At 33.7% G+C, this 27237-nt stretch overlaps 1 protein-coding gene across 1 annotated transcript in view; it reads right to left on the bottom strand.

Annotated features, from left to right (window-relative positions):
- The window catches only part of NBEA (neurobeachin), a 609173-nt gene that overhangs the window by 389477 nt on the left and 192459 nt on the right, over positions 1-27237 (bottom strand). Inside the window, exons 23-25 of the mRNA XM_081815498.1 lie at positions 25677-25784; positions 19925-20093; positions 18361-18456 (exon numbers count right to left, since the gene is read on the bottom strand). Coding sequence (XP_081671624.1) covers positions 18361-18456; positions 19925-20093; positions 25677-25784 — 373 coding nt within the window. The remainder of the gene's footprint in view (positions 1-18360; positions 18457-19924; positions 20094-25676; positions 25785-27237) is intronic.

Raw genomic sequence — 27237 nt, 5'->3', positions numbered from 1 at the left:
CTGTATTAGATACATACATTACTTTAAAATATAACATTTTCATATTATTCAACCTAATATACAATATTCATTTAAATTGGCTAAAAATATACATCTCTCACAATTGTTTTATTGTCATTTTCATCATATTTATTAAATAGGCTTGTTTGCTCAAGGATGTTAGAATTGAAAAAAAAAGATTAATCAGTAGGACATGACAATAATATTCAAACACCAGATGACCAACATGAAAACTAGGGTAGACCTATTCTTTGTTGTTCCAAGACTAAAAATTAAGATAACTGCATAAAAGTTTTGAGAAGACATAATTTTAATAATACTCCTGGCAAAGCACTGGAGAAGGAAAAGGTAAGAGGTAAGGTAACAGTTTCAGGACTTTTATAAAACCTTGTGACAGAAAATTAAGACTTAGAATAATAGCATTCAGGATAAGAAGGAAGGAAAAGAATGAAGACGCTTCTGGAATATCTAGCTTAAAAAAAGAATAGAGACATAACACTAACTGAGGAAGAAAGCAAAAGATTAGCAAGTTTGTTCAGAAATATTTGGCGGGGGGCGGTGCCTGGGTGGCTCAGTCAGTTGAGCATCAAAACTCTTGGCTTCGGTTTGGGTCATGATTTCAGGGCTTTGAGATCAAGCCCCAAGTAGGGCTCCACACTCAGTGGGGAGTCTGCTTGATATTCTCTCCCTCTCGCTCACTCTCTCTAACATAAATAAATCTTTAACAAAGATATTTTTTAAAGATTTATTTATGTATCTGAGAGAGAGCACACATGTGCATGCAAGAGTGAGGGGGACGGGGTAGAGGGAGAGACTATCAAGCAGACTTCCCACTAAGCATGGAGCCCTACATGGGGCTTGATCCCACAACACTGAGATCATGACCTGAGCTGAAACCAAGAGTCTGACACTCAACCAACTGAGCCACCCAGGAGCTCCTGTTCAGAAATATAACGAATTAAATTTTGAAATCAATTGAGTGCAGAATCTCTGGAATATGTATAGCTGTTGAGTCAAAAGAAATATAGCCATGTATTTTGGGATTATTCAAACTGAGATGATAATTGATACTTCAAAAGTTGATGAAATAAGCTAGGAATAAAGAATGAGAAAACAACTGCTAAGGCAGTTATTGCCTCTATTGGAGGTATTACTGAATTTATTTAATGCATGTTTGCATCTATACATTATATATTTGGGGAGTAAAAACAGTTGTGGCAGAAAATCAGTAGAAAATTAAATAGCTAGTGAAGCTTCTATGACAATAGGACACAGAATGTAAATGCAGAAACAAAATAAGAACGCTAAGAGTAACAAATCACAGTGGCATGGTTACCAGCATGGGCTAAATTTTCTTTCAGAATTTAATTCTCAAAAGGCATATAGTCAAGTCTAGCACTTACTCTGAATTTGGCTGATTTACAGATTTGGCCTAGAGTTTGACTTTATCCTAATGTGATGTTTCAGTGTCTTTATTTATGGCATGTTTTACATTAACAGCTACACAAAAATGTAAACTTTTCAAGTTATAGAAACCTGAAATATAAACATTTTGCTACAAACAGAATATCTAAGAAGTTAAAAATCTTTGATTTAGTGTCCACAAGTTACCATATAAAAACTATGTAATTTTTTGCTTTTCTGTTCAATTGACTCTCAGGAACAATGAAAATCTCTAACTCACTAACTAGATACTTGAAACTCCAATATAAATGTTGACCTCTCAATTATAAAATGCAATTAAGTTTATTAAAATTGAAATATTTTCAAATGACTCATCAAAATATTTACAGAGTAATATAATTCTAATTTTATGTTTACTGTGACGGATAAATCAATGATTTCAAAATGAAGCAGTAACTTTGATATTTCAATAAGAATTCTATTCAAATAAATAAGCTTTGTAAAGCATGCTTTGTGATCATATTATATAGAAATAAAAATAAACACCAAGGGAAAATTTTATAATAGTAATTGCAAATAAAAAACAGATCAGTAGTTCAAAAGCCTACCTTAATTTCCCATTATGCATTAACATTTTTTTTGTTTGTTTGTTTTTTTTACAGAGCATGCTCTTACAGTTGATAGCATCAATTTCAGTTTGGATAACTTGTATTATATTTCCAGACTGCTTCTCTGGGACAGTAAAGTACTTTGAGGATTTAACCCAAGTGACTTCAATAGGATGTTAAGCAGAACAAGAGAGAAAGTACAAATGATTGCAGCTGAGCCAGTTATATCAATGACAGTAGACCCGTAATTTTTCAATAGTTCATCAGTTTCTATAGCAAGAGGCCATGTTAGTACACAAAACAGAAACATGACTGGCCTGAGTGATCTTAATCTTATCAGAAACAGGCCGCTAGATGCCAGATGCCTCTTTTTCTTATTTTCATTGAACCTAATGAGTTCATCTAATACGTTTTAGGAAACATATAGGGTTAACTTCAGCAAATGACATGATTTCTGTATTGGGACCTCATTTATCACAATCTTTTCTCCAAACATCTTATTTTACAGTGATGTATAAAGTGTTTCAATGTCTTACCTATTAAGTTATTCAAATTGCTATTTTCCAAACTACTTGAATAAGAAGTAACATTAAAGGAACATACAGCTCCTTCTTAGTATAGCACTAAAAATTCTATTAATTATTTGCTCAAGTAGTAATACTAAGCAAACTAAATCTCATCAGAGTAATTTAAAATATAAAAACCTATATATAACTTGTATGTTTTGTTTATATTAAATCCAAAAATGCCAAGTTATGCAAAAATTAACCTGAATTCCAAGGAAGAAAAAAGCTGCCATATTTTATAAAAAGATTTAAAATAATTATTACTCATTTTACACAACAAAGACTGCAAAGCGCTGAGTAATTTTTTGCAATCATTTATATATGATTTAATTTTTTGTTTGTTATATTAAATGTATAAGAATACAACTTCAGGAATTCAGTATTATGAATATATACTCACAACAGACAAAATTATAATTCAGGAGAAACCAACTAAGAGCCAAAAAGTATTTCTACTGAATGTTCTGATTATGACATATAGATCTGTTTGAGTTTATCTTACTTGGAATACATTATGCTTTTTGGATGTACATACTAATGATTTTCATCAAATTTGGAAAGTTTTCTTTAAAAATTCTTTCTTCCCATTTCTGTCTCCTCTCGTCTCTTCAGCTCCCATAATTTGTATGTTGGTTCACTTGATGGCGTCTCACAGGTCTCTGAGGCTCTCCACTTTTCTTCATTCTTCTCCTCATTCTGTTCCTCAGAGTAAGATAACAGCAATTGACCTGTCTTCAAGTATGCTGATTCTTTCTTCTGCCCATCAAATATTCTGCTCAACCCCTCAAATGAATTTTATCTTAGTTATTATAATTTTCAACTCCAGATTTGCTATTTCACTCTTTTCTATAATATTTCTTTACTGATATTCTCTTTGATGAGACATCACCCTCATGTTTTTAATTCTTTCAAAAAGAATTACTCAGGTAATTCAGGTTACTCAGAGGTGACTGGAGCCTTCTCAGGTCTTTCCTGGACCTGAATACATCTCCCAGAGTATGGACATCTCATTCTCAGGTCTTCCTTTTAAGCTTTTGGTAAGGTTCTTATTTGCCACCTTGGGCAGTTCCAATATTAAAAAAAAAAAAAAAACAACAAAAAAAAAACTGCTGCTGATTATTTCAAAAAACATCCAGAGCTTTTCTCATCAAGCAAGCTCTGATCAGGTGGATAAGCTCTGTGAATGAAACTTTACCAGGGAGCTTCCAGACAGGTCAGATACAGTGTTCAGTGGACTTTCTGAAAACTCCAAACATAATTGGCCTCCTTCCAGTGCTGCTACAGCTACCACAGTTGTCTGGAGGCAGATTTTCAAGGATGCCACAGAGCTGAGAACTGGATACGAATAGAGCAAGTTAAATCACTAAAAAGCTTGCTATTCTCATAAAGATTCTGTAGTTTTTCTTGAATTAGCACTCTCTTGATTGTTGCAAGTCTTTGATTACTTTCCAGAGACTGGGAAAAGATGATTTTGACAATTTTTGCCAGTGTTCTCCTTGCTTTTTGGAGGAGTTCTTTGGAGGTCCTTACTCCACTCTTTCCAGAAGTCCAACCTCTAAGTGATGTTTACAATTCCAATTTCTACATTTTGAATAAAGTATCAATTAACAATTATAAAATATTCATATTTACATATTTTGCTTTTCCTTTGCTCTAGCTTGTTGTAGCACTCTTTATCTCTTTTCTTCTCAAAGAAAAAACACTTTCCCATTAAAATACATCATGCATCTCCATAGTGTTAGGGAAGCAACCATTAGCATTAATAATAAAATGCCAACATATATGCCTAAAACTTGTCTTCAGTTGCAGAAAAAAAGCAACCAAATAATAGTTTAATTCTGTTAATATTATCAGATAAGCCATGATTTGCAAGTTATACATGGTTAAGAGTTCAGGCTTTGAAATTAAGACTGTTTGACTTTCTGTGAAGACTTGTTTACCACTTAAGCTTTCTCAGTATCCATCTTTTATCTGTAAAATTGGCATAGTAACAGTACATACATTATAGAGTATGCATTATACATTATACTGCTGTGATGATTAAAGAACATAATTTATGAATAGTGCCTGGCATTGAGTAATCTCAACATAAATTTTTGTACCTGCTGCTGCCATTATTGATTTTACTGTTATCATCATCACTATCACCATATCCTTTAAGAAAATATAGAGCCAAACCATCTATCAGTTATTTTCTTTACTCATCTTCAACTTCTGTCTATCTTTCCTAGCTCTGGCCCCTCTATCTGCAGACCAGTATCTCCTATCCTAACAGAACAACTTCTCAACCCCAGATCTTCTTATATTTCTAGCCATTAAGTGTTTTGGTTATCTCTCCTCCTTTCTGGAAGAACTGTGTCATAACTGAAAGATCATAGTAATGCAATCAAATTGATCAAAGTTCCAATTCTGGCTCCATAACTTACTAGTTTTCCATGTTACCTTGGAAAAATTAGTTATGCTTTCAGAATTGCAGAGATTGCACTTGAAAAATGTAGATCTTAAGTAGGCTGTAAGGATTAAGAAACTTGTCAGTCTATCACTTCTACTCTCCTTCCTTAATTCAGCTTTTCAAAGACTTAGAAGATTTCCACAGACATCTCAAAATCAATACATCTAGATATCTGTTTCCTTCCCCAGGTTAGGGAAGTTTTCAGCCATTACTTCTTCAAATAAGATTTCTTCCTCTCTCTCTTCTCTTCTGGAAATCCTATAATGCAAATGTTAATGTGTTCCGATGTTGTCCCATAAGAACATTAAATTATCTTCACCCTTTTTTATTTTTTGCTGCTTGGATTATAGGAGTTCTATTACCTTGTCTTTGAGTTGACTTACCTTCCTCTGTTTCATCTAGTCTGTTGCTGAACTACTCTAATTTTAAAGTTATTTTTTTCTTCAGCTCCGTAACTTCTAGTTGGTTCGCTCTTGTTTTTCCCATCTCTTTGCTGAAGTTCTCACTATGTTTACATATTCTTCTTCCCAGTTCAGTGAGCATCTTTATGACCATTATTTTTAACTTTTTATCAGGTAAATTACTTATCTATATTTCATTAGCTTGTTTCTGAGGTTTTATCTTTTTCTTTCATTTGGAACATATTCCTCTGTTGCTTCATTTTGCTTGCCTCTCTGTCTTGGTTTCTAATGTATTAGATGAAACAACCACTTCTCCTAGGCTTGAAGGAGTAGGCTCCTATAGGATATGAATCTTGCATTCAACCCAAAGGCCCCAGCTCTCTGTTGTCTCTCAGACTTTTGCACTTGTCCAAGCAGCCTATGTTTTAAGAGCTCCCAGTAGTTGATGAAGTGCTAAGACCTGCCAGTATCCCTAATTAGATGATTCAGGTTAATTAGATTGACAGACCCTCAGGCAGGAGCTCTTTAAAGAAAATATATATGGTTCTATGGAACCGAAAGTGTAAGCCCCACTGGCCATGAGAGCCATAGGAACTGGCAGTGTCCCCTGAGTGGCAATTGCAAAAAACACGGATCTGGGATGAGTGCATATGCTCTTTTCTGAGAAATACCAGTAAGCTGAAGCCAGGGAGAAGAAAAGCACCAAGGTGGCATCCACAGCCTATACGCCTTGGGATCAACTCCACAGGCCGTAAGATATGTGCCTAAGGTCAAGCTCCAGGACAAGCAAATAGGCCTCCTTCACAGAAAGACTAGAGGGTGTGCTTCAGTCGGCTGTCTGTGTAGTACCCCGGGGGTGGCATCCTGCCAAGAACTGTTGCTCAGATTGGCAGAGTCCTGTGGGACCCAGGAATGAAAGCTCCCCTACCCACAAGAGCCAGGTGATCAAGGGGCATCCCTGGGTGGGCAGCTGCAGAAAGCAGGGCAATAGATATAAAAACCAGGGCACTAGAGATATGTAAAGCTCCACCCCCCGGGAGACACTGGTGCTCTGGAGTGCAGCAGAGAGAGCATGCAGAGATGGTGCCTGCCCTCTGAAGTCTCTGGAAAGGGTTACAGTCAGCCTTTAGATGCATGTTTAATTAGAAGCCTGCCCCTCAGGGTGTAGCATGATTAGCTAATAAGCCTTCTTCTCAGAAAGACAGAGTTCCTGGGTCTGCTGCCTCTAGCTGCGCCCTGTGGGTGGTAGCTATTTAAGAACTCTTTCCCCATTGGTTACAGTGCTGTTAGACTCAGAAGCATAAGTGGCCAGAGTCAGGTGATAAACATTGTACCCTGGTAGCAGTTGCAAAAATTGGGATGCCAGACTGGGGCATAAGCTCCTTTCTGGGTGACACAGATTATCAAAATCCCATAACACCAGAAACACAAGCTCCTCTGGCGTTCAGAGCCAGGTGGTCAAGAGGTTTTTCCTGGGTGGCAGCCACAAAAAACAGGAACAATCTATATGTTGCCTACAAGAGACTAACTTTAGATGTAAGGACATGTGGAGAATAAAAGTGAAGGGATGGAAAAAGATATTCCATACCAAAAGAAAGGTGGAGTAGCTGTACTCATGTCAGAAAAAAACATACTTTAAAACAAAGACTGTAATAAGAAACAAAGATGATAGTTACATTATGATAAAGGGGTCAATTGGACAAGAGGATGTAACATTTGTAAATATTTATGCATCCAACATAGTAACATTTAAATATATAAAGCAAATATTAACAGACCTACAAGAGAAGTAGACAGAAAATTACTAAGGAAACATCAGCCTTAAATACTACATTAGACCAGATGAACTTAACAGATAATATATAGAACATTTCATCCAAAAACAACAAAATACACAGTCTTCTCAAGTGCACATGGAATATTCTCCAGAATACATGAGGCCACAAAACAAGTTTTAATAAATTTTAGAAAACTGAAATTGTATCATGCATCTTTTCTGACCACAGTGTTATGAAACTAAAAATCAGCTACACAAAGAAAACTAGAAAATTCACAAATATGTAGAGTTAAACAACATTCTACTAAACAACCAACTGGCCAAAGAAAAAATCAAAAGAGAAATCAAAAAATACCTTGAGACAAAAGAAAATGGAAATATAACATATCAAAATTTGTGGGATGCAGCAAAAGCAGATCTAAGTGGGATGTTCATAACAATAAATGTCTACCTCAAGAAAGAAGAAAAGTCTCAAATAAACAATCTAACTTTACACCTCAAGGTGTTAAAAAAAAGGTGGAGAAAAAGAAGAATAAATGAAGCCCAAAGTTAGCAGACAAAAAAGGAAATAATGAAGATTAGAGCAGAAATAAATCAAATAGAGACTAAAAAGACTATAGAGAAGATCATTGAAACTAAAAGCTTGTTCTTTGAAACGATAAAGAAATGGACAAACCTTCAGCTAGACTCATAAAGGAAAAAGAGAGAGTACTCAAATAAAATCACAAATGAAAGAGGAGCTCTTTCAACAGACATCACAAAAATACAAAGGATCATAGACTACTACAAATAATACACCAATGAATTAGACACAACCTGGAAGAAATGGACAAATTCCTAGAACATAAATCTACAGAGTCTGAAACACGAAGAAATGAAAATCTGGATAGACTAATTACTAGTAAGGAGACTGAATCAGTAATTAAAATCTACCAACAAACAAAAGTCCAGGACCACATGGCTTCACCAAACATTAAAGGAAGAATTAGTACCAATCCTTCTCAAGCTCTTCCAAAATAAAGAGGGAGCTCTTCCAAACTCATTTTATTGAGGCCAGCATTACCCTGATACTAAAACCAGACAAGAGGGCCACAAGAGAAGATAATTACAGGCCAGTATCTCTAATAAACATAGATGCAAAAATCCTCAACAAAATATTAGCAAACTGAATTCAACAACACATTAAAGGGATCATATACCATGATCAAGTGGGATTTATTCCAGGGAAAGAAGAATGGTTCCACACCTGCAAATCAGTTGATGTGATAAACCACATTAACAAAAAGGATAAAAATCGTATAATCATCTCAATAGATGCAGGGAAAGTATTTGACAAAATTTAACATCAATTTTTTTAATAGACTTAATGCTTTTATTTGAGAGACAGAAAGTGTGAGCACGAGCTGGGGGAAAGGGTAGAGGGAGAGGGAGAAGCAGGCTCCCGGCCCAGCAGGGAGCCCCACAGGGCTTGATCCCACTGGGATCACCACCTGAACTGAAGGCAGATGCTTAACCACCTTAGCCACCCAGGCACCCCTTAACATCAATTTATTATAAAAACTCTCAACAAAGTGGGTATAGAGGCCTGAACATATTAAAGGCCATATATAATAATCCCATAGCTAACATCATCAATGGTGAAAAACTGAAAGCTTTTCCTCTAAGATCAGGAACAGGACAAGGACGCCCACTCTCGCCACTTTTATTCATCATGGTATTAGAAGTCCTAGGCAGAATGACTAGGCAAGAAAAAGAAATAAAAGGCATGTATATTGTAAAGGAAGAAAAAAAACAAACTATCTGCAGATGACATATTATATATAGAAAACCTTGAAGACTCCATCAAAAAAACTGTTAGAATAAACAAATTCATTTAGCTGTGGATACAAAATCACTATCTAGAAAACTGTTGCATTCCTATACACTAATCATAAACAATCAGAAAGAGAATTTAAGAAAACAATCCCACTTACAACTACATCAAAATGAATAAAATACCTAAGAATAAATTTAACCAAGAAGGTAAAGAACTGTATATTGAGAACTGCAAAAGATTAATGGAAAATCACTGAAGAAACAAATAAATGGAAGATATTCCATGCTCAAAAACTGGAATAATCAATATTGTCAAAATGCCCATAGTATACAGAGCAAGCTACAGATTCAATGCAATCCTTATCAAAATTGCAATGGCATTTTCCACAGAAATAATCTTAAAATTTGTACAGAACCACAGAAGACATCGAAGAACCATAGCAATGTTGAGAAAGAACAAAAAAGCTGGAGCTTCATGCTCCCTGATTTCAAACTATATTACAAAGCTACAGTAATCAAGCAGTATGGTATTGGCATCAAAACAGACACACTGATCAGTGGAACAGATAATATATAGGCCAGTGCCTTCTGGGCCTTGGGCAGTCCAGGCCCCGGGGTGTCACAGTGAGACTGAGGGGATCTAGTCATCTCTCTGCACCTCTCCGCCAGTTGATCCCTGCTCTGCCCTCCCTGCCTTCAGCAGGGTCGGTGCTAGATGTGTCATTCGGAGCTGACTGGCTGGCCCAGAGAGCCCTGAGAACCCCCTCACCCACAAGGGCTCTGGAGGAGACCCAGCCATGGGCGAGCTTTGTGCCTCCCTCACCAGTGGCACCTGAGAGTCCAAAAATAAACCCATGCCAACATGGTCAATTTGCAACAAAGGACTTAAAAATACACAATGGAGATAGGACAGTCCTTTCAATAAATGATGTTGGGAAAACTGGACAGTCACATGTAAAAGAATGAAACTTGACAACTATTTTATACCATACACAAACATTAACACAAAATGGATTAAAAACTTGAATGTAAAATCTGAAACCATAAAACTCCTAGAAGAAAACATACATGGTAACCTCCCCATCATAGGTATTGACAATGATTTTTTAAATCTGATACCAAAAGCAAAAGCTACAAAGCAAAAATACACATATAGGACTACATCAAATTAAATTGTTTCTACATAACAAAGGAAACCATCAACAAAAAGGCAGCCTACTAAATGGGAGAAAATATTTGTAAATTATATATCCAATAAGGGCCTAATACAAAAAATATATAAGGAACTCAATATAACTCAAAAGTAAAAAAAACCCCACTTTTAAAAAAAGCACATGATATGAATAGACATTTTTCTGAAGATATAAAGATGGCCACCAAATATATATAAAAAATGGTCAACATCATTAATCATCAGGGAAATGAAAATCAAAACCACAGTATCACTTCATACTTGTTAGAATGGCTATTATAAAGAAAACAAGAAATAACAAATGTTGGTAAAGATGTGAAGGGGAAAGAGCCCTTGTGCACTCTGGTGTGAATGGAAATTGCTACAGCCACTATGGAAAACAGTATAGAAGCTCCTCAAAAAATTAAAAATAGAACCACCATATGATCCAGCAATTCCACAAATTTATCTGAAGAAAACAAAAATACTAACTGGAAAAGATAAATGCAGCCCCACATTCACTGCAGTATTATTTACAATAGGCAAGATATGGAGACAACCTAAGGGTCCATCAATGGATGAATCGCTAAAGAAACTGTGGTAAATAAACAAAATGGAATACTATGCAGCCATTAAAAAGAATGAAATCTTGTCATTTGTGACACTATAGATAGACCTCAAGGGCATTATGGTAAGTGAAGTAAGTCAGACAGAGAATTATCATATGATATCACTTATATGTGGAATCTTAAAAAAAATCAAGCTCATAGATACAAAGAAGGAATAGATTGTGGTTGCTGGGGCAGGGGGGAGAAATGCATGAAGGGAGTCAAAGGTAAAAAGGAAAGAAAAATATTTAACACATTGAAAATGGAAGTCTTGGTCATTCTATTCAACCTTACTTACCAGTATTGTTTGCTTTGATAAATAGCCATTTGACCTCAGAACTTTAGACAGATAGCCAGGCATTATCTTTGAAAACTTGGCATACTCTAGGCCCCACATCCAATCTATTACCATATACTTTCACTTTTACCTCCATGGTATGTCTCATTTATCTTCCCCTTCAATCTCCACTGCCACCACAGCTTGGTGTTAAGCAAAGCATCACTTACCTAGAGAGCAACAGCCCCCAATCAGTTTATCCAGATTCCCTCAATGCCCCCTTTAATCTATTCCTTCATTATACCTAAAATGCTCTTGTAAAATTGTAAGCAGATTATGATACTTATAGTAGACAAAATAATGAACACTCCCCTTAAAAATGTCCATGTCCTAACTCTCATAACCTATGACTGTCCCCTTACACAAGAAGGACATTAAATGAGAGAGCTTTGCAAAGGGAAGACTATCCTGGATTATCCAGGTGGGCTCAATCTAATCTCATGAGTCCACAGAAGAAGAAAACCTTTCCTAGCTGTGCTCAGAGGAGGATGTAACTACAGAAGAACAGACTGAAAGAAATACTGTTCCAGGTTTTAAAGATGGAGGAAGGAGGAAGAAAGCCAGAAGCCAAGGAATATAGGTGGTCTCCAGAAGCTGAAAAGGCAAGGAAAATGGATTCTCCTCAACAGCCTCCAGAAAGACATACAGTGCTGAAGCCTTGATTTTAGCCTGGCCTAATCCATATTAGACTTGTCATCTATAAAACCGTAAGGTAATATATTTGTGTTGTTTTAGGCTAATAAGTCTGTGGTATTTTGTAATGCGGCAGCAATAGAACACTAATACAATACTCTTCTAATTATTTTAAAAACCCAATCCTTAGTTTTCAAACTCTACATGATTTGGTACCTGTCTACCTATCTGAACTCTTTAAATGTTTCTCTTTCCCTTCTTATCCATCTACGTATGTTCCCAAAATATGCCAAGAAATTTCTCTCAACAGTGATTACTATTTCAGGAATGTACTTCCACTGTCCCCAACATTTTTCTCAAACCCATTGAATTCATCTTTTTTTTTTTTTTTAAGATTTTATTTATTTATTTGTCAGAGAGAGAGAGAGAGCACAAGCAGGGGGAGCAGCAAGAAGAGGGAGAAGCAGGCTCTCCGCCAAGCAAGGAGACTCTTATCCCAGGACTCTGGGATCATGACCTGAGCTGTAAGGCAGACGCTTAATCGACTGAGCCACCCAGATGTCCCTGAATTCATCTTTTTGTTTCCAGTTTAAGTGTCTCTCCTATGAAAAGTCATCCCCAACCCCCAAATTAAATTAGGTTTCTTCTTTTGTAGTTTCTCATAATAGTCTGTAATTTTATTCTTAGAATGCAGCATAACTTGCAGTTTTATGTTTAAGTGTGTGGTTTCCATAAATGTATCTACCTTGCTAGAATGTTAGTTTCCTAAAGACAGGGATGTTGTGTTCACTATTATATATCCCCAGCAACTAGGATGTAATAGGAAATCATTCATTTATTCAACAAATATATAATTAGGAATCATAAAGTAAATTGAAGGAAAGGTTAAATTGGAGGATGGAAGAAAAAGGAAGAGGAGAGGGAAGCTTTTGTTGGTACCTTTACTAATACTGAAAACAGACACTTATTTCAAAAAGTTGACGTTTTTAAGAGATAGTTGCTAGGAATACCTGGGCATGATTTTTACCTGTAAATAAATGTAATATATATTATGCAACATCATTATCCAATAAAAATTCTATAAATATTATGATGACAGTGTTTTAGAGTACTTATAAGAGAAATTATAATGCATCCACATACAGGATTACAATTGATACATTAAAAATGATTCCAACAGCAAGAGAAAATAACAAATCTGTAGTACTGAAAAGCTTTGTATTTGATATGACTGTAATGATTTACTTAATAAATATTAACTTTATTTCTAAACATACAATAGATAAAAACCGAGTGGTAAAAATATTTCTATATAAATTATTGGCATAACCTTGTTTCCTGAAGATACAATTCTAAAAGTAAAATTATAGCTTAAGGGTTATAGTTTTATGCTATGTAACCTGCACATCTTTGCATTCTAACCCTTCATAATTTTGTCCAATTTGCAAATTATGGTGTGTGTGTATATATATATATATATATATATATATATATACACACACACACACATATGTATCTTTTTAAAGATTTATTTATTTGAGAGAGAGCAAACACACACGATTAGAGGGGAGGGGGATGGGCAGACAGAATCTCCAGCAGGGTAGTCTGATGTGGAGCTCCATCTCACGACCTTGAAATGATGACCAGAGCCAAAATCAAGAGTTGGATGCTTAACCGACTGAGCCACTCAGGATCAAGGTATATTTTTGCTGCAATATAAATTTGGTTATTAGATTTAAATATATTTTCCTTATCTGTACTGTACATTGCTTTTCTTTTGTTAACTGTTTGATGCTTTCTACATGGTTCCCTTAGCATGATACGTTCTTTTAAATGATCTGTAAGAGCTCTTTATTCATTAAGGCTATTAGCTTTTATCATATACATGTAAAAGTTCTCCTGTTTGCATTTGTTTTAAATTTTGTTGATATTTTCAGACATGGAGATATACAAAACTTCTATTTAGTCATATTTTTTACTTTAAACCTCAGCTTTTGATGTTATAGTTTAAAACACCTTTTTAATACAAATATTAACTTTAATTGTCTTGAATTATGATCAGTTTCACTTATACCTTTAAATTTAATGCATGTGAAGTATATCTGGCATAATATATGAGATAGGATATAAATTAATTTTTTCAAATGTTTGCCCATTTGGTAACCTTTACCATTTGCCAAATGATACTTCCTCTTCCCTTTGACTAGAAAAGTTGTATTTATAATATACTATATAACATATATAGTACTATATACTAATGTATATGATACTATAGGTAATACATTTATACTATAAGAAACATTCATACAAATTCCAGCCTATTTATAGACCAATCATGCCATATGCCTATTCTTTTACCAGTACTACATTATCTTAACTTTTTATTTCCAGTGTTAATTCTTTTCCCTAATAATGAATTACTAGAGGAAAACCAATATATTTATTTATAAGTTCACCTAAATATTAACTTTATTCTTATTAAACCTGAAGTGAAATAATTAATATAAAGCTTCTACAGCTTCTAGACCAAGCTATCAATAAAAGTTTCTTATCCCTGTTTTTAGCATGTTTGATAATGAAATACATTTTATGGCTACCATCAAGTTTTAAAAAAATTGTTTAGCTTTCTCACTGGCTTACTCATCTACTAACAAATATTTATTTAGTTCCAAGCATCATGCCGGGTGTCAGGGACTATGCCTTTGAAGTACATTCCAATAAACAACTAAACAAATAAACTGTGTAAATTCAAAAAAGGAAATGAAGAGGATGTAGTGGTAGAGAACAGGCTGGTCATGGGGAGGAAGCTATTCAGCTACAACAGTCAGGGAAAGCCTCTGTGAAGTGGATGCCTTCAGGGAGACACCTGAAGGATGAAAATGCACCAGTCATGCAAAAAATAGGAAAGAGAGAGAACCAAAAACCAGAAACAAAATACAAAGATCAAGAGGCAGGATAGTACTTGTGATTATTAAGGAAGGGAAAGACAGTTTTATTGTGGTAGCATAGTGAGCAAATGGAAGAATAATATGAGAAAAAGCTGTAAAGATAATCAGCAGTCAGATTATCCGAAGCCCATGTGATATTTTTACTCTACATGCTACCAGAAAATTTTAAGTAAAAAAAAAACAAACAAACATATATATCATTTACATTTTAAAACAAATTGTAGCAAAACTGTAATAAATCGAATAAAGATGAGTAAAAAAAGAGGTAAAGAAACTACTTTGGAGGCAATTGTATAATCCAGGTAAATCAGAACTACAGTAGTGCACCACTATAAAGTAAGACATTTTAATTTTGTCCCCTAAATCATAGGAAGCCTTTAGAAATTTTTAGAAAGAAAAACAGCTTTATTATATTTGTTATATATTATAAAATATTTATTATATGAATGTATAATATTAAATATGTTTCATTACTTTATTATATACATTAGTGTTACTTTTTATTGTCATCAGTAACAGACTAATGACTAAAGAAAAGAAGTCCAAAGAAGAAACTATGGCAATGCTCCAAAAAGGGATAAGACTTTGAACTGAGGGACTATCAAAGATAAAAAAAAAAAAAAAAAGAGGCCAGAGAGCTAGTTCGGCATTGTTGAAAAGGTTCAATAATGAGCTGAAAGAAGAAAGTGAAGTGTGAAGGAGTTGAAGAGTAGTCCAAATCAGTGCATCTCAAACTATCAAACTCAAAGCGAAAATTTACTTTTTTTTTTAACCATCACTGATTGACATTTTGAAAATGAATTAAAAATAATTTAAAAAATTAAGCACACAAAATAAAACCACAAATGTTTTTATTATTTGACTCTACAGACAAAAAATAAATTTCAATTTAATCAGAACAAAGATAATATTGGGAAAAGAAAATAATTTTAAAACTGCTCATCAGGCTGTTCACTGAAAGTGTGTTTATAGGTGACCAATATATACAAATGTTATTATACTTGTGATTTTTTCCCATTACACATCATAAACAAAGTTTGAAGCAGAAGAATGACTCCCTAAAAGAGACCCCTATATAAGTGTTTTATACAAACACTGGGAATATAAATATTTAAAGTTGATAATGTGACAATGAGAGCTTTTTGCTTGTTAATTTATCTAATCCAAGTTGAACAGGCAATAATGCCACTCATGGGAATAACATACAGTTAAGCTACTTTCGTTTTATTTTAGTATCATGCAGAGTAGAGAAAGCAGTGTCACAGAGGTATGTTCATGGAACGAATATTCATTTTAAACTTTTATCCAAAATGAAACTAGAAAAACTGTATCTTCAAAATTTCCCTCATTGCTCACCAATGCCCCATTCCAATAACTTATCTTGTATTGTTATAATCAAATATAAATTATATTTCAATGAAAGCAATGAATTCCATTTCCATGAATCTCATGGATGAATCTTCTTCTGGTGGAAAATTAAACACAAAACATTCTATCAAATACATAAAATGTCAGGAGATAAATTTTCAAGGGCGAGCAAAATCAAAATCATCCTTAAAGATCAAGATACTTTCTTGATAATTATATTAAATAATAATTATTAAGTAATGAAAAATGTTATAGAAATTGTATGCTTCCAAGATTCTTTTTGTCCTTTGATCTTTTCTGCTACTAAAAGACATGTTGCAATCATTCCCCATGTGTAAGTACTGAATTCATTAAAAATATTTTACAGATCTGACAAAAAAGCGAGTTCTACTAGTCTTTAAAGAGTGGAATCAAACTGGTTTCTTATTCTGTAAAACACACCAAAAGTTGACTTTGCAGTTCCAACATCATCACAGGACTTTTCCTTTCAGTACCCACTGTACCACAGCATACCATAACAGTTATTTGTGATCAGCTTCCATATTATCACAGAGTAAAGAAAATAGCAAATTCACCACAACAGTCTTAAAGTAATTCAAAATTTTATTATGCCACCAAGAACACTGTGCAGTTGAGCTAATATTGTTTTCACAAGAAAATATCCTTGATAAAGAAGTGCACTGATATTCTGATATATGCTCCTGAATCTGGGTAACTATTCTAGAGTATTTTCGAGTCACTACAGCTAAGCCTTTGGAACACCTTCTACACGCACAGAAAAAAAAAAACAAAAACCCTCCAGACTTTTAATCTAATCTAATTTAATCTAATTTTTCTTAGTTCACAGCTAGATGTTTATAAGCAATAAAGCTGAATTTTTCCTTTATTTCATCATCATGTTCAAAGGTTGCACATTTATTAAAAAAATCTGTGCATTCATCAAGTTGTAACAAAAAATACTTCACTGCTTTATTTGTTCTATAAGTTGGTCTTCTGTATCATTAGCCAATATATAGAAAACACTGAACTATGGTATCATCTGGAGCGCAGGGTCCTCTTTAAACTCACTCAAGTTACTGGAGGAATTCAGTTCTTTGTTGTTGTAGGCTAAGTCTCCCACTTACTTGCTGACTGTCAGCCAGGTTGTGCTCTCAAGCTCCTACAAGGTGATCTCAGGTCTTTGAACTGCAGTCACCTTCATCTCAGCAATAAAGGACTTCCTTCAAGTCAAATCACTTTCACACTCTCAGTCTCTCTGACTTCCTTTTCTGTAACCAGCCAGAGAAAACGCTCTGCCTTTACGGTCTCATGTAATTAGGTCAGGACTATATGGATAATCACTTTCTCTTAAAAGCAACTGTGCTATGTAATACAACAGAGTCACAGGAGCAAAATCCATCATATTCACTGTCCCAGGAATCATGCAGGGTGTGTACATGGGAAAATCTTGGGTGGAATGGGTACGGGGAACAGAATTCGGCCTACTACAATCCTTTGTTCTGCAGAGAGTAATCCCATGTCAACCCTACCCAGAAACATCATATCAGCTATTTTATTTTTTATCTCTAAAACTCCAACTGGTTCTTTTAAAAAATCTTCCATTTTTTTTCTCATTACATTCACTATTTCTTTTAGATTGAAAAATATTTTGAACATACTTACAATATCTGTTTGAATGTTCTTATCTGGTAATTCTGCCATCACTGTCCTTTCTGAATCAGTTTCTGTTGAATGATTTCCCCCCCCTTATATAGCACATTTTCCTGCTTCCTTACATGTTTAATAATTATTTATTGAATACTTAACATTGAATTTTATGTCGTTTGGTGAAAAATTTTTTTGTATTTCTTTAAACAGAGGTAGAACTTTGACAGAAAGTTAAGTAACTTATAGATCAATTTGATGTTTTCAAGGCTTGTTTTTAAGCTTTTTTTCTTGTGAGTCTAGAGGAGCCTTCATTTTAGGGCTACTTTAGTCTCCTACTAAGGTGTGGCTCTTCTGCAATCTCTAGTGAATGCCACCACTGTGAATATTCTTATACATATAAATTAAGTATCCATAATTTGCAGATGATACTTAAAGAAATGTAATGAAATACAAATATAAAAACTGTATTTTACTCTCAATAGCCAAATAAAAATACAACATATCATATCTCCATGAAACCTGAGGTGTATACTTGTCTATAAACAATTACATTATGGATATTTATTTTATAACAATTAATGAAATACGAATACCCAAACAGGTCAGGAGATGAGGTCAATATTACCTTTGTAAAATGAGTGGGCAAAGCTCTGCTCAGGAATTAACTTGGCAAGGAATCCATGGTTCAAACTTGGATGAGGGATAGATGGTATGACCACAACTGTAGAGAAAATCATGGAATCAAATTTGAGCCAGCATGTAGCAACCTGCAACATGGTCCACTGGAGATCCATGACAACTCTATATTACTGCAACATGCAAACAGTACTAGCAATAAAGACTGCATCTCTGGGGGAAGGAAAGAGGTTATGTATTAAGAGAAAGGAGATATCATACACTTGTTAAGTAGAGTAATTTTAGCAACATACAGAAAGACATACACATACAAAATTAGAACTGGAAGGCTGACTAAAGTATTGCTTGTTTTATACATATAAAGCTGATATGAATGCATTAAAAATGAAGCAAAAGTTGATTAACATAATGAGAGTCTTAATGTTTTAAATGGTCAAAAGACATAAGCTGGAATGATAGGATAATGTTTAATTTGACGAATAAAGTTAAAAGTATACTATAATGAAATAATATCATGTTTATGTGTTCAAAGTAAATGTAGCATGCAACAATAAAGTATTATAGCTAAAACACAATCCATATTTCCACAAAAGCAAGGTAAAGGAGATATGACATGCTCAGGGAAAACAAGATGCAGAGATTTGACCACTTATTTCTACTCACTTTTTAAAATATCCATTTTATTTATACATCATATGCATTTATTTAGGAAAGACAATTTCAACTACAAATTAATCTAATGGTACATGAAATAACCACTAGATTACCAAGGATACACTGCAAACAACCAAGAAACAATTTTATAAACGCATGGCAGGAAATGCAACTGATAGAAGGCACTCCATGATATTAAAATATTAGTTGCCAGAAAATGTGTTTATCATTTTCAAGCAGAGTAGGCAAAGCTGATAATGCAAGAACTCCCACAACATGAGCATCTTCTCTAAATAAGAGAGATAATATGATCCAAGATGGTTCATTGTTGTCTGTAAGTCTTTGATTTTAATTGAAGCAACTTTGGTATAAAGTTTAAAATGTATGTTGGCTTATTATGAATCTCTGACAGAATATTTAGATACTTAAATAATTATACACTGCAAAAGAATCACAGAGAGTGAGAGCGAGAGAGAGAGAGAGAATAAGCAAGCAAGAAAGAAGTTATCTTTGAACTTGGCTATAAAGATTTATATTTTGGCTTATTCTTAGTCTTGAATTACTCTATAAGAATCTACTTTCATGTTCATAAAAGTTAAAAAGTAATACATTTAAAATATATCAGTTATTTGCATATTAAATAGTAAATGATTTATATTAACATATGGAAAACATTAAACCCAAACTGCACTGATAAAATGAGAATATAGCAAATATCATGGAAATTTACACATTTTTATGGAATTAAAGAGTATTAAATTGGCATTTATATACCAACTACTTATAAATATTTAAGATGATAATGAATAGGACTAGTTTAAAACTGGATGGGATGTAAAAAGGAAATAAAAAGGAGATAAATGATGACAAAAATTCAAATAATTAAAAAAAAATAGTACCTGTACTTGTTGGCGAATTTATTTCTTGTCTGATGTTTCTACCTGGTTGGCTTCCAGTTCTTGCAGTCTCTCGCTGGGGTTCTAATATGTCACGATACTTGGAAACCATCAGAACCGAAATGAAGTAAACAACAGCTAGAGCTAAGAACTGTGCCTGCTTGCTATCATCCTGTGTAAAATGAAAAGGCAGTTCTGACATTCAAATTTTTGAAGTTATCAGAGAATAAGAAACTACTATTTCATTTTCTTTATGGAGGCAAAATATGACATTTAACTTTTATTAAAACTTCTAAGTATACATTGTTATTTAATTAGTATCATTTAAGTATAAATACAAAACTCCAGAAATGTATCATGAGTTATAGGTTGAAATTTAATTTCAAAAAATGAGAATGTTAAAATTTTGCATTCATGCCACAAAATTTTATTCTTTGTCCTCTTCACCATTACTATCCATTACTTCCATAACTACAGAATATGTCTATTTATAAAATACACAGAAAGCATAAGGATGAAAGAATAATATCTGAATAAAAATCAATAGTTCCAAATGTTATAATTTAAAAAAAATAGAATAAAATTATAATTGAGATACATGTACAATTCTAACATATTACTACCTTAAGAGACTATATGACTACAAAATAGGGGAAACATAAACAATGGGGGAACAGAAAATTGAACTTTATACAAACTCAATATGAGCTAGAAGTATGATATGGTAGCTTAAGAAAAGTCAATGCAACCTCTGACTGCATAAATAAATAAAAATAAGTAACAGTCCCACTATTCCACCCTGGAAAAATGACCTCTAAAACACTGCCAATATTTGAGGCTCTGAACTTCAAAAGCTCAATGACAAAAATGGAAGTTTTCCCAGTGCAAGAAATTGGTAAAAGGTATGAAAACAATTGGTGAAGTTAGGATACAGAGAGAATAGTTTCAAAAAAGCAGACTGCAGGGGCACCTGGGTGGCTCAGCTGGTTAAGCATCAGACTATTAATTTCAGCTCAGTCATGGTCTCAGGGTCGCGGGCTCCACCCTCATAGGGGAGTCTGCTTGAGATTCTCTCTGTTCCTCTTCCTTTGCCCTGGCCACGCCCTTCCTCTCTCTCTCTCTCTAATAAATAAGTAAATCTTAAAAAAAAGCAGAATGCAGTCTAGTAGAAAAGATAACTCTGTAAGTATGCTTTGTAAAATATAAAGAGCTGCATGTAACCTTGAAAGCCTAGATAACTATTATAGGGAAAAACCGATAAGGAGGCAAACTTATAACCTCTAATACCACTTTCAAATTAGCCTGTATCGAAGGAATCAAATGTAAATGGTTATAAAGCCCTTTTCTAAGCTAGGTAAAGGTGACACTTCAAACCAAAACTGCAAGTATTTACTGTGGCCCACAGATAATAGGTAAAAAAATGTATGATATGAATAAGGAAAGCAGACATGCATTAAAGTCTAGCAACTCCATTCAAGGCACTTTTTATTTTTACTTCCTTTAAGCAAAATGCAAACAAGATTCAGAATGTATGTGCATTTGTCAGAAAAGAAATCAAACAAGAAATATTTACTAATAATTTAATACTATGAAATGGGATTAGTACAGCTAATACAGAAAACTACCAAAACAGATTAAATTTGTTCTGAAATATCATAAACTTAGTATCTCATACTCTGAGGGTGACAGGCAGCTTTCCTAGAGATATAGTTTCTTAAAAGTGTTGGAAATGCATACTCTGTGCATTATAATGCTGATGGAATAAATATAGAGAGAGGGGACAAAATCAAATACTTAAATAGTTATTATAAAGGAAAATGAAGTGCAATCCTATCAACAAAGATACTGACCAGGAATGAATTCAAACATAGCTCAAGCTGTGATGGACTGTGATATTCTACAACATTTACATTTCCACCACTGGAAACTCAGTGCCAGGCAATTAAAAAGCATGTGTGGAATGAATGCATGTTAACTACAAAGTTGCAGAGTTGCAAACAACAGATATTGTGAAGTGTCCTAGCCAAGCTAACGTCTCCCATATATATGGCATGAAAACAGTTGCCTTTTCTTTTCAAATCCAGATCTGCAAACCAATTGTGCTGCTTATTCCCAGAGAGTTCTATCTTTAAAAATGAAGCACAACATCTGAAGAACAAGTAAATTTTTATACAAATTAATTGTCTTGCCTACATATTTTATTATTTTTTTTTAAGATTTTATTATTTATTTGAGAGAGAGAGGGACAGAGCACAAGCAGGGGGAGCAGCAGAAAGAGAGGGAGAAGCAGGCTCCCCGTGAGCAGGGAGCCCGATGTGGGGCCGGATCCCAGGACCCTGGGATCATGACCTGAGCCGAAGGCAGACGCTTAACCGACTGAGCCACCCAGGCCTCTACATATTTTATTATTATGAAGACATAAACTCTTATGTTTCCCCCATCTGCTTCAGAAATGGGTCCCTCCACTATTCAATCTTGAATCAGTAATATAATTAACTCTGAAATCCTTTAAAAATTTTAATGCTTCAACCAGGATGTTAAAAACCTTCTATATCAACTTTTAAGGATTAAAATTACTTCAGTTTATATAATTTTGTATATAAAGGACCTAGTATAGAAGAATACTGAATTTGTTTTCAAATTTTAGTTTATTGGGAACACTGAAAACAGTGTTGATTTTTTTTTTTTTTTTAAAGATTTTATTTATTTATTTGACAGAGAGAGAGACAGCTAGAGAGGGAACACAAGCAGGGGGAGTGGGAGAGGGAGAAGCAGGCTTCCCGCCGAGCAGGGAGCCCGATGCAGGGCTCGATCCCAGGACCCTGGAATCATGACCTGAGCTGAAGGCAGGCGCTTAACGACTGAGCCACCCAGGCACCCCAAGTGTTGATTTTTAAAGTCTAATTTTATTTCTTACCGCATAGCAAATTTTGTCACACAACGCTTTTGCCTAGATTTAAACAGTTCATGTGAGTTTAAACCAGCAATGTCTTCATAAGAGAAAAAAAGCAAGATCAAGATACATTTATTGCATATTGTGTATATATATGTATACAATGTACATATAGTTTTCCTTAAAAACCTAATTTTTAATCTCCTTTGTTTGTGAAATTAAGGCAATTAAAAATGACTACTGATTCACAAAAATTTCAAAAGTCAAGTATAATTCTTAGCATGATATCTACAATTGATTCTAAAATATATCAACTGTCAAACACTTCCATCAGGTGATGGGAGGAATGCACTTGTTAAGAGCACCAAGTGGTGTACAGAAGTGTTGAATCACTACATTGTACACCTGAAACTAATTATTACACTGTATGTTAACTAACTGGAATTTAAATAAAAACTTAAAAATAAATAAATAAATAAATAAATAAAAAATAAAAGTGAAAACAGTATCTTAGAATCTATGAAATATGCTGATGAAAAAGAGAATACTTTGGAGAGGTCTACCTTAAGGTTCTCACCACCTCATATTACCTGGGGGATCTTAAAATTTCTGAGTCTTAAATTTCTCTTAACCCTTAAATGGAAGCTTATGATAATACATATTAAGTGTCTGAAACACATTATAAACTCAACAAACACAAGTTGTATTACCTTAATGATGTTTGGAAGGTACATCTGGGAATACTTAATTCCCATCCTTCGGGAAGAAAGCTAGACACCACTGCTGGGTTATCCAACATATTTAACATCTAGGAGTCTTAGAAAAAATTATCATAATCTACCATAATAACCTAATACAGAATTTACTAACAATGTAAACATAATGTCACACTTAACATAAACCTCTTCTATGTTAGGTCTGAGTGTGCCTCTTGGAGATGAGGATATGCTCCATGTTTTAAACATTTTTCATTTGAAAAACATTCTTTCCATAGCACATTTTTTCAGGATGAGTAATTCTAACTTCTAAATGATGAACCTGTTAGTGATTTTTTTTTTCCACAACTGGATTAGAGTCCAGATTATTATAAGACTCTTACATCATGATTTTTATACTATCATGCATTTTATCTCCATTTTTTAAAAAACTATTTTATTATTTATTAATTACAAAAGAAATATGGGTTTATTACAGAACATTTGAAAACACAAAAAAAGTATAAAAGACTAAAGTATAAAATAAAAACTGTTTACCTAGAGATAATCATTAATAGCCCTTGGTATATTTTTTCTAGTCTTTTTTTTTTAAAGGTACACATGTACGTGTACATACGCTCAACATAAAAATGTAGATTTGTGTAATATAAGTACTTTTGTATACTGCTGCTTTCCCTTAAAATATATAATGACCATTTTTCTATGTCACAAAATTTCCCTCAAAAATACGATTTTAATGGCTGCGTAGTGTCCCACTGAATGCATATACTATAATCTATTAAGCTGAAACTCTACTGTTAGGTATTTGTAACATTGCCAATTTTCCTGTAGGCATCTTTGATGAGCACATAAAGTCAGATAACTTCTGGGTAGAACCACTGGGTCACAGGGCGTCGATATTTGTAAGAGTTTTAACACATAATGCAAAAGAACTATTCAGGAAGTTTATCCAATTTAAACATCTACCAGTGATATATAACAGAGCATGTTTCAATGCACCCTTGCAATGCTGGGTATTATTTAAAATTTTTATTTATCTAATACTAAAAATATCTCATTTTAATTTGCATTCCTTTGACTACTGGTGATACTGACTTCATCATGTATTTGTTACCTTATCTTTTATATTTAATATCCGCTATCTAATTTTCTGTTGCTATGTTTGTAATTTTTCTAGTAATTTGTAAGAACTGATACATATTAAAGAGAGTGACAATTTTTCTGTTGCAGATTCCTACCATGCAGTATTATGCTGTGTGACTTACATACGTTTTAACCACTTTCTAAAGTACAAAGTACTCATCCAATTTATTGTTAAATATAAATTTAAAATACAGACTTTCTTACTCTTCATCTCAGAGTCCTGAGTTCAAGCCCCACACTGGGTGTGGAGCCTACTTAAAATAAATAAATAAATTTTCTTCTGTGTTTCATAAATCATCAATTAAAATAAGAAAAACAGACTCCAAAGTGGCTGGAAAACAATAACTATGTTAAGGAGTAATGTCAATATTGAATCTTCTGTAAAATACTATATATGTTTCTACGTGATTTGTGAAAAGGCCAATCTTATCTTTACTTGAATAAGTGATCATGTAACTGGGGTGTTCCAAGAAACCATCCCCATAAGCTATCTTTTCCTTAAGCTTTACAAAGCTACTTTTGTAACTCAACTTCTCATAAATACCTATCATTTTTAAAACGCAGATCTTCTTTCAAAAGTAATTGCTGCCCCTCAAAAAAGTAATTGCCAGTAACACCTTAGTGAATTAATTCCTTTTATCCATAGTACAAGGAACGTTGATAATAACAACATAGTACCTAGAAATGGAGCAAGGAATACAAAAGAGAAAAGTAGGTGATTCAACACAAAGTGAATCATAATTTTTCAAGGTTATCCCCAGTCTTAGTATACACACAAACTAAATCAAAATTTTACATCACCTAAAAAAATGACGTATCAATAAGCTTTCAGAGAAAGCAAAGGCTCAATCATTCTATAATCAGAAGTATGTCCTAAACCTACAATTCCTGACATTAGGACATTTAGTTGTACTTGCAGCTTTCTTATAAAATTTAAATTTTTTTACACAAATGATAGTGGAAGATTTTTTTTCCTGGGAAATCAAGCAGGTATATAACTTACCACATCCCGAAAGACGACAGCACGAAGGCGATTAATATCAACATCCTGAAGAAGTCTATCAGGATCTTTAATAGGAGAAAGGTTACCTGGAACACTTTCTAATGGAGTCTTAAAAAAGAAAGAGAATTGTTAAAGAGAAAATAGCATAATACAGAAACTAATATAGGAGAGTAATTTCTAGTATCTTTAGGCATTACCTCCCCATCACTGAGTAACATTTATTGACAATAGCACTCTACGACAAGACACTTCTTCTGTTCTCCTCTCTGCTATTGTCACAGTTTCACCTACTTGTAGTGTTCTTGTTCTTCATCACCACAACTACCACAATAGACTCAGAAAAGTAGTAAGACTGACGTGGAAAAGAGACTGATCTTGGACTTCAGAGGATTTGAGCTCAAACTCTGCTGTGTAACCTTGGACTTGTTACTAAAATTTTCTGAGTCTCACTTTCCCAATCTCTACTTAATAAATCTCTTTGAGTCATTGGGTTCATTTGTCCATCATGCTTTTATAACATACGAGATTACTATATTACATTGCATGAGATTTTATATGTATAAATATGTTATAACCTACAAAAACCTAAAAAAGGTAAACAAAAAAAATGCAGTCATAGCCTTAATATTAAAGCTGAAAGACATTAAAGATCATAACGACCAAAAATCCTTTTTAAAGTTGAAGATACAAAACCTTACAAATTTTAAGTTAATGTCTCACATAGCAAACTAGTGAGAGAACAAGGTTCCTTGAAATTCAGTCTAGTACTTTATCACTTATACAACATTTTAAGAATTGTGTGGATTAATTAGATCATATACATAGAGTACCAAATACAATTCCTGCAAATAGAATAACTTGTTACTCTAATTAAAAATAGACTTCCTTCTAATCTTCTATACACCTCAATTATGATATTTCACTCTTAAATTAAGATGTTCGATTCCTCTGCAGCACAGGATAGTGAAAAGAATATGGCTTAGTTATTTGGTTTCCATTATAATTCCATGACTTACCAGGATATGACCTTAGGTGAGATATTAGCCTCTCTGGACCTCAGCTATATCATCTAAATAATAAGCTAATAATATTTATCACAGGATGATTAAAGAAAATAACACATTGTTTACAGCAGAGATGAAAATGACACAATTTACAGCACAGATGAAGAAATTTATAAATATTTGAACTTACATATATCATTTTACATTTTATAAAGTATTTCCATATCCACAATTGAATTTGATCTTTATAAAGACTTTTTTATGGGTAAAGCTCTTTTTTACAAAGTATAGAAAGTGAGGTCCAATGAAGATGTATGACTCAGGCAAGTCTACACAGATTAGTATTCATCAAAATTATCTATGGTTCACTTACTAAAATCACATAAAAAATGCATAAACACAAGGAGAAAAAAAAACCCTCCCTCGCCAGGTCCACTGACTCGCTTTCTTAAAATGTGTTTTCTTACCAAGTCCACTTTTCCCCTAATATTTCTGCATCTATAGCTTATTAACCATTTTTCATTGCCAAGGTTCTTGCTAAAGAGACAGTGCCTAGT

This window comes from Leptonychotes weddellii, chromosome 3 (genome assembly GCF_054177405.1).
Source record: "Leptonychotes weddellii isolate Sample4059 chromosome 3, ASM5417740v2, whole genome shotgun sequence".
Classification (NCBI taxonomy): Eukaryota; Metazoa; Chordata; class Mammalia; order Carnivora; family Phocidae; genus Leptonychotes; species Leptonychotes weddellii.
Note: the sequence above shows the minus strand (reverse complement) of the source record. Positions and strands in the feature narration are given on the sequence as shown.